This window comes from Siphateles boraxobius, unplaced genomic scaffold (genome assembly GCF_051911475.1).
Source record: "Siphateles boraxobius isolate OS27281-9 unplaced genomic scaffold, OSU_SipBor_1 156, whole genome shotgun sequence".
Classification (NCBI taxonomy): Eukaryota; Metazoa; Chordata; class Actinopteri; order Cypriniformes; family Leuciscidae; genus Siphateles; species Siphateles boraxobius.
In genome coordinates this window covers 173,876-182,500 of record NW_027508762.1, presented here as the reverse complement: position 1 = coordinate 182,500, position 8,625 = coordinate 173,876, and the positions used below count along the sequence as shown (strand labels likewise).

Sequence of the window (8,625 nt, the reverse complement as noted above, 5' to 3'; positions counted from 1 at the left end):
GTGTGAGACTGAGTGTGTGTGAGACTGAGTGTGTGTGAGACTGAGTGTGTGTGAGACTGAGTGTGTGTGAGACTGAGTGTGTGTGAGACTGAGTGTGTGTGAGACTGAGTGTGTGTGAGACTGAGTGTGTGTGAGACTGAGTGTGTGTGAGACTGAGTGTGTGTGAGACTGAGTGTGTGTGAGACTGAGTGTGTGTGAGACTGAGTGTGTGTGAGACTGAGTGTGTGTGAGACTGAGTGTGTGTGAGACTGAGTGTGTGTGAGACTGAGTGTGTGTGAGACTGAGTGTGTGTGAGACTGAGTGTGTGTGAGACTGAGTGTGTGTGAGACTGAGTGTGTGTGAGACTGAGTGTGTGTGAGACTGAGTGTGTGTGAGACTGAGTGTGTGTGAGACTGAGTGTGTGTGAGACTGAGTGTGTGTGAGACTGAGTGTGTGTGAGACTGAGTGTGTGTGAGACTGAGTGTGTGTGAGACTGAGTGTGTGTGAGACTGAGTGTGAGTGTGAGTGAGAGAGTGAGTGTGCGAGTGTGTGAGAGAGTGAGTGTGCGAGTGTGTGAGAGTGAGTGTGCGTGAGAGGGAGAGTGTTAGAGTGAGTGAGTGAGAGTGAGTGTGTGTGAGAGTGAGTGTGTGTGAGAGTGAGTGTGTGTGAGAGTGAGTGTGTGTGAGAGTGAGTGTGTGAGAGAGTGAGTGTGTGTGAGAGTGAGTGAGAGAGAGTGAGAGAAAGAGAGTGTGTGTGAGAGTGAGTGTGAGAGTGTTAGAGTGAGTGTGAGAGTGTGAGAGTGTTAGAGTGAGTGTGAGAGTGTGAGAGTGAGAGAGTGAGAGAGTGAGTGTGTGTGAGAGTGAGTGTGTGTGAGAGTGAGTGTGTGTGTGTGAGAGTGAGTGTGTGTGTGTGAGAGTGAGTGTGTGTGAGAGTGAGTGTGTGTGAGAGTGAGTGTCTGTGAGAGTGAGTGTCTGTGAGAGTGAGTGTGTGTGAGAGTGAGGAGTGTGTGTGAGAGTGAGTGTGTGTGAGAGTGAGTGTGTGTGAGAGTGAGTGTGTGTGAGAGTGAGGAGTGAGTGAGAGTGAGGAGTGAGTGTGTGTGTGAGAGTGAGGAGTGAGTGTGTGTGAGAGTGAGGAGTGAGTGTGTGTGAGAGTGAGGAGTGTGTGTGTGTGAGAGTGAGGAGTGTGTGTGTGAGAGTGAGGAGTGTGTGTGTGAGAGTGAGGAGTGTGTGTGTGAGAGTGAGGAGTGTGTGTGTGAGAGTGAGGAGTGTGTGTGTGTGTGAGAGTGAGGAGTGTGTGTGTGTGAGAGTGAGGAGTGTGTGTGAGAGTGAGGAGTGTGTGTGTGTGAGAGTGAGGAGTGTGTGTGAGAGTGAGGAGTGTGTGTGAGAGTGAGGAGTGTGTGTGAGAGTGAGGAGTGTGTGTGAGAGTGAGGAGTGTGTGTGAGAGTGAGAGTGTGAGAGTGAGAGTGTGAGAGTGAGTGTGTGAGAGTGTGAGTGTGTATGAGTGTGCGAGAGTGTGTGTGAGAGTGAGTGAGCGTGCGTGAGAGGGAGAATGTGTGAGAGTGTGAGTGAGAGAGAGTGTAAGTGTGTATGAGTGTGCGAGAGTGTGTGTGAGAGTGAGTGAGCGTGCGTGAGAGGGAGAATGTGTGAGAGTGAGTGAGTGAGTGAGGGAGAGAGAGAGAGAGTGTGTGAGTGTGAGTGAGTGAGCGTGCGTGAGAGGGAGAGTGTGTGTGAGTGAGTGAGTGAGTGAGAGTGAGTGAGAGTGAGTGTGCATGTGTGTGTGAGTGTGCGTGTGAGTGTGTGAGAGTGAGTGAGTGAGTGAGTGAGTGAGTGAGTGAGTGAGTGAGTGAGTGAGTGAGTGAGTGTGTGAGTGTGTGAGTGAGTGAGTGAGAGCGAGAGAGTGTGTGAGAGTGAGTGAGAGAGAGTGTGAGAGAGAGAGAGTGTGCGTGTGTGTGAGTGCGTGTGTGAGAGTGAGTGAGTGTGCGTGTGAGTGAGAGAGTGTGTGAGAGTGAGAGTGTGTGAGAGTGAGTGAGTGTGCGTGTGAGTGAGAGAGTGTGTGAGAGTGAGAGTGTGTGAGAGTGAGTGAGAGAGAGTGTGTGCATGTGTTTGAGAGTGAGTGAGTGTGCGTGTGAGTGAGAGTGTGTGAGAGTGAGTGGGAGGGAGAGTGTGTGAGAGTGAGTGAGAGGGAGAGTGTGTGTGAGTGAGTGAGTGAGTGAGAGAGTGAGAGTGAGTGTGTGTGAGAGTGAGTGTGTGTGAGAGTGAGTGTGTGTGAGAGTGAGTGTGTGTGAGAGAGAGTGTGTGTGAGAGTGAGTGTGTGTGAGAGAGAGTGTGTGTGAGAGAGAGTGAGTGTGTGTGAGAGAGAGTGAGTGTGTGTGAGAGAGAGTGAGTGTGTGTGAGAGAGAGTGAGTGTGTGTGAGAGTGAGGAGTGTGTGTGTGAGAGTGAGGAGTGTGTGTGTGAGAGTGAGGAGTGTGTGTGTGAGAGTGAGGAGTGTGTGTGTGAGAGTGAGGAGTGTGTGTGTGAGAGTGAGGAGTGTGTGTGTGTGAGAGTGAGGAGTGTGTGTGTGAGAGTGAGGAGTGTGTGTGTGAGAGTGAGGAGTGTGTGTGTGAGAGTGAGGAGTGTGTGTGAGAGTGAGGAGTGTGTGTGAGAGTGAGGAGTGTGTGTGAGAGTGAGGAGTGTGTGTGAGAGTGAGGAGTGTGAGAGTGAGAGTGAGTGTGTGAGAGTGAGAGTGTGAGAGTGAGTGTGTGAGAGTGTGAGTGTGTATGAGTGTGCGAGAGTGTGTGTGAGAGTGAGTGAGCGTGCGTGAGAGGGAGAATGTGTGAGAGTGAGTGAGTGAGTGAGTGAGGGAGAGAGAGAGAGAGAGTGTGTGAGTGTGAGTGAGTGAGCGTGCGTGAGAGGGAGAGTGTGTGTGAGTGAGTGAGTGAGTGAGTGAGTGAGAGTGAGTGAGAGTGAGTGTGCATGTGTGTGTGAGTGTGCGTGTGAGTGTGTGAGAGTGAGTGAGTGAGTGAGTGAGTGAGTGTGTGAGTGAGTGAGAGCGAGAGAGTGTGTGAGAGTGAGTGAGAGAGAGTGTGAGAGAGAGAGTGTGCGTGTGTGTGAGTGCGTGTGTGAGAGTGAGTGAGTGTGCGTGTGAGTGAGAGAGTGTGTGAGAGTGAGAGTGTGTGAGAGTGAGTGAGAGAGAGTGTGTGCATGTGTTTGAGAGTGAGTGAGTGTGCGTGTGAGTGAGAGAGTGTGTGAGAGTGAGTGAGAGGGAGAGTGTGTGAGAGTGAGTGAGAGGGAGAGTGTGTGTGAGTGAGTGAGTGAGTGAGAGAGAGAGTGAGTGTGCGTGTGTGTGTGAGAGTGAGTGAGTGAGTGTGCGTGTGAGAGTGAGTGAGTGTGCGTGTGAGTGAGAGAGTGTGTGAGTGAGTGAGAGGGAGAGTGTGTGAGAGTGAGTGAGTGTGCATGTGAGTGTGTGAGAGTGTGAGAGAGTGTGTGAGAGTGAGTGAGTGAGCGTGCGTGTATTTGAGTGTGCGTGTGAGTGTGTGAGAGTGAGAGAGAGTGTGTGAGAGAGCGTGCGTGTGTGTGAGTGTGCGTGTGAGAGTGAGTGAGTGAGCATGCGTGCGTGTGTGTGTGAGTGTGTGAGAGTGAGTGAGTACGTGAGTGTGTGAGAGTGAGAGAGAGTGTGTGAGAGTGTGTGAGAGTGAGAGAGAGTGTGTGAGAGTGAGAGAGAGTGTGTGAGAGAGTGTGTGAGAGTGTGTGAGAGTGAGAGAGAGTGAGAGAGAGTGTGTGAGAGTGAGAGAGAGTGTGTGAGAGAGTGTGTGAGAGTGAGAGAGAGTGTGTGAGAGAGAGAGAGTGTGTGAGAGAGAGAGAGTGTGTGAGAGAGTGAGTGAGCGTGTGTGTGTGTGTGTGTGAGAGTGTGTGTGTAGCGTCTTGCCTTGTCCATGCGGTCCTGCTGCAGGCCGAACTTCCCGCCGTACCCGTGAGAAGCTTTGGGCATGTCGTTGAGCTCCTTCTGCTTCAGGTCGCTGTGTTCACACGATACTCGCTCGCGCAGCTTGTGGATACTGACAAATCACAGAACAAAATCATCACCTGAAAATATTATCAATGATAACAGAAATGTATTTCGTGAGAATTATTACATTTGTTTCAACATTCATCTATTCAAAGAATATCTTTATATACAGTCAAACCAAAAATTATTCAGACACCAGATATAATTTTTGATATTGTTTCACTAGTGTGTGCAGGACTCTATAGTTCATTTATGTAAGTGAGGAGAGCAAAATACAGTAAACTGTGACATATTATACACACAACTTCTTCATACAGCGACTACCAGTAAAATATGGGAGCAATAATTATTCGGACACTTTGAGCTGATCATGTTTTGCTGAAGTGTTTTTTCTTTAATAACTAATGCAGCTTTTTACACCACAGACTGAACAACATGAAGCATTGCTTGGTAACTGGTTGAGCTAAACTGGTATTATCTAATTGTGTAGTTAAATTTAACAGCTGACAGATATTCAACATAATTCATGTGTGTGAGTCTAACAGAAGGACGGACAAAACCAGTGAAATATCAACTGATTTGACAACCCATTTTCTAAACTACAGCGAATAAACTGTGATAATGTGAGGCATGTTGAAGGCGTCTGAATAGAAGTGGTTTGAGTGTACAGTAGAGGAGCTGTAGAACTGAACAGAGGAAAAGCTTGAGTAACTCGATGTGCTCCTGGTGTCCGGATCCGATCACAGTCTTGGCGCCCCAGCGCTGCTCCTTCTCCGACACGTCGTTCTGCGGGAGAACAAGCAACAGACCACAATATGAAGAAAGAATTAAAACTAAATGACAAAAGGATGATAGAAAGATTGTTTTATTTAATGCCATGTCAGCATCCAAGTATACAAAAAAATTTTTATTAACTTTTCAGGCATAATCTCACTAAATAATTCTTAAGTGAAAGTAAATTCATAAAAGAGCATTCTACTTGTATTAAACCCCGGACAGTCCAATAACATGTTTGACCGAGAGAGGAAGAATGCGCAGAGGAAAGAGGCAAGTGTAAATATTCAAGAAACACAATAACTCTGGTTGTTTAAGATACAATCTCTCAACTAATTACTGTAATATTTCACTACAAGCGTTTTCATTATATTCCAGTGTTTAGGCTTGATCACACCAAAGACGAGAACTAGAGCGATAAAGATGTAGTTCTAACAGTCGTTCTAAATATAAGAATATCAGAGTCCACAGCACAACGATAACGAGAACTATAACGAGAACTATAACGAGAACAAGAACTATAACGAGAACTATAACGATAACGATAACGAGAACTATAACGAGAACTATAACGATAAAGAGAACTATAACGATAACGATAACTATAACGAGAACTATAACGAGAACTATAACGATAAAGAGAACTATAACGATAACGAGAACTATAACGATAACGAGAACTATAACGAGAACAAGAACTATAACAAGAACTATAACGAGAACAAGAACTATAACGAGAACAAGAACTATAACGAGAACAAGAACTATAACTATAACGAGAACTATAACGAGAACTATAACGAGAACTATAACGAGAACTATAACGAGAACTATAACGAGAACTATAACGAGAACTATAACGAGAACTATAACGAGAACTATAACGAGAACTATAACGAGAACTATAACGAGAACTATAACAATAACGAGAACTATAACGAGAACTATAACAATAACGAGAACTATAGCGATAACGAGAATGAGAACGAGAACTATAACGAGAACTATAACGAGAACTATAACGAGAACTATAACGAGAACTATAACGAGAACTATAACGAGAACTATAACGAGAACTATAACGAGAACTATAACAATAACGAGAACTATAACGAGAACTATAACGAGAACTATAACGAGAACTATAACGAGAACTATAACGAGAACTATAACGAGAACTATAACGAGAACTATAACGAGAACGACACTGAGGAACGATGTCACTGGAATCGTTCAGAAGGATTTGTTCTCCAGCTGATTAAGAATAAAAACACTGACAGCCAATTAGAATCCATCCTGCTATCAAGAGCTCCAGCATTTAAAGAGACAGACGCCAAACCACAGTGCTGATAATAAACAGAAGGATATCGAGCGCTGCTGTGAACGCTGATATATTATCGTTAACTTTAGTTATCATTCCTGGTGTAAACAGGCTTTTACACGGGTAAAAACATGAGACTTTGACAGTAAGTTAATGCAGGGGTTTTCAATCGTTTAGGTCCACGGACACAAAAATATGATCAAAATTTAAAAGCCATCTATCATTTACAAATAAACAATTTAAACTCTGTAAAAAAATTTAAATGTAAAATTAGTTTCTATTAATATTTATTTTCTCTTCTCACTACAGTAGTGTTATTTACTTATGTTTATTCCAGTGTCGAGGCATGAATGAAGGTGTGTGTGTGTGTGTGTGTGTGTGTGTGTGTGTGTGTGTGTGTGTGTGTGTGTGTGTGTGTGTGTGTGTGTGTGTGTGTGTGAGTGAGTGAGTGAGTGAGTGAGTGAGTGAAACCTCAAAGTCGGGGTCCGTTTCCCAGTCGTCTCCTCCATCCTCCACAGCAACAGCGACAGACTGACCTGCGGATGACTTCCACATCTGACACACACACACACACACACACCATTATACTCCTGCGGATGACTTCCACATCTGACACACACACACACATTATACACCACTAATACACTTCACTAAAACACATTTATACTCCACAGAAACACACAGATTATATGTTCTCAAAGCACCAGAGTTTGGTGTGGCATCTGGTGACTGAACTACATCAGATTCGCTCACTATTAAGGGTGTCAACTGTGAACAGGATGACGCCTATCTAACGTTAGGCTCCTAGATGGCGTTGGAACTAGGTAGTCATCATCCCTACAACTATCATTAACGTTACTACTAAACTGATATTTCTAAGCAATATGTGACCACGCGACACATAAATACGCAGGCTTTAAATGCACATATCAATGAAAACACCAAATAAAGCGAAAATAAATGTGAACTGCTGAGAAATCAGCGCTCGTGTTCCTGATGCCTGAGGGGTTTGCTCGGCTCGCCTTTGATTTAAAACATGACCAATCACGCCTTTACACTTACGCTGCACTTCGTTGGCCTCCTTAATGCAAGTATTAAGTAAATAAGTCGTGATAATAGTTATAAAGATAAAAGTCGTCAGTTTTCCTTGCCACCTTGAGTCCTCCACTTCCCGCTTCCTGCTCCAGAAGGACCGCACCACCTGCGCCGGGAGCGGGGGGAATTCCGGAGCTTTCACAACCACTGAGGCTTTCTGCGAGTACTGCCATCATCAACATTTTTAGTACACATTATTTTATTTTATTAATAATTATTTTATTATTACATGATATCAAAAAACCATTCATTGACTCAAGATCGGCCTGAGATAAACGTAACATGAAGAAAAGCGCCGTTACTCACACGATTCCCCCTCCTCATATAATAGTACGACCGAACTGATACTGAACGAAATGAACAGCTCCATTGGCGCTTTTGGATTCCATGTCCGATCCAGGTACAGGAATCCATAGAGTCGATTCCAAGAATCGATTCTGAATTAATATGTTCGATTCATTTATGTGACAAAGAACACAGTTCATGTCTCGGGTCACTTTTAGCTCACTTTTAACAAGATTATTTGTTTCGTAAATAATATACTTTTAAAGAATGTACTTCAGTGCGAACTGAATATATTGTTTTCTGACACTTTAATTGCATGTTAATTGCAATTAAATTAATATGTTTTAGAGTTTAAATTTATATTAAACTAAATTAGCTAAACATGTAGCTTTTTTGACTCTCTCAGGTATAACAAAAGTTGGTATTAAAATAAAAAGTCTATTTTCACATTTAAATTACCCTTTATGTTACTGCAGCGGCTCTGCCCATGTGACCAAAAGTGCAAATCCCATTGGTTGGCCAGCTTTACTCACAGTGGAAGGAAAAGAGATAAGAACACTTCACTTCAACCAATCAAACTTTTTTGTTATCATCCTCATAACAACTACAAACATGTGTGTAAAGAGCAGCCATTGGAGGATGCCCGTAACATCATAGCCTTATGCGTCGTGTGCTCAATTTATGTTTATAACTAGCTCAGCAACAACACATCATACTCACATTTATTATAACATGATTTAGCATGTTGCTTTTTATATGTTAGTAACCTTTTTATAGCATGTTTAGCACATTGCTAGCTAACAATGTGTTACCATTACTCATTAGGGGCCAATCACTGAAGGTGTGCACTAGGCACCTATACTGTAATCATGAGTATTTTCTTATTATTCCGCTCTTGAATCTATGGCAGCTCATAGAACCGCTTGTGGGAAAGTTATGAAATTTGGCACACACACAGATAGAGGACAGTCTGAAATGTTACTATTGCAAATTTATAGTCTCTAACTCAATAAATGTAGTGCCACCAACTGTCTAAAGTTGCACTCGTGTTTATGTTAATAACTTTTGAACCGTAAGGGCTAGAAACAAAATAATTGTTCCTCTAATTCTTGGCTCGAGATGATTCGATTGCACGAATGCCTCCTAGGCCATTGCTACGATTTTCACCAAAATGAAACTAATCATC

The 8,625-nt window shown here is 43.8% G+C and overlaps 1 protein-coding gene across 1 annotated transcript in view; it reads right to left on the bottom strand.

Moving 5' to 3' along the window:
- The window catches only part of cttn (cortactin), a 32,874-nt gene extending 25,578 nt beyond the window's left edge, over positions 1-7,296 (bottom strand). The window contains exons 1-4 of the mRNA XM_077230938.1: positions 7,122-7,296; positions 6,531-6,614; positions 4,677-4,750; positions 3,884-4,013 (exon numbers count right to left, since the gene is read on the bottom strand). Of these exons, the coding sequence (XP_077087053.1) occupies positions 3,884-4,013; positions 4,677-4,750; positions 6,531-6,614 (288 nt within the window). The 5' untranslated portion in view covers positions 7,122-7,296. The remainder of the gene's footprint in view (positions 1-3,883; positions 4,014-4,676; positions 4,751-6,530; positions 6,615-7,121) is intronic.
- Positions 7,297-8,625: the final 1,329 nt, after the last annotated feature.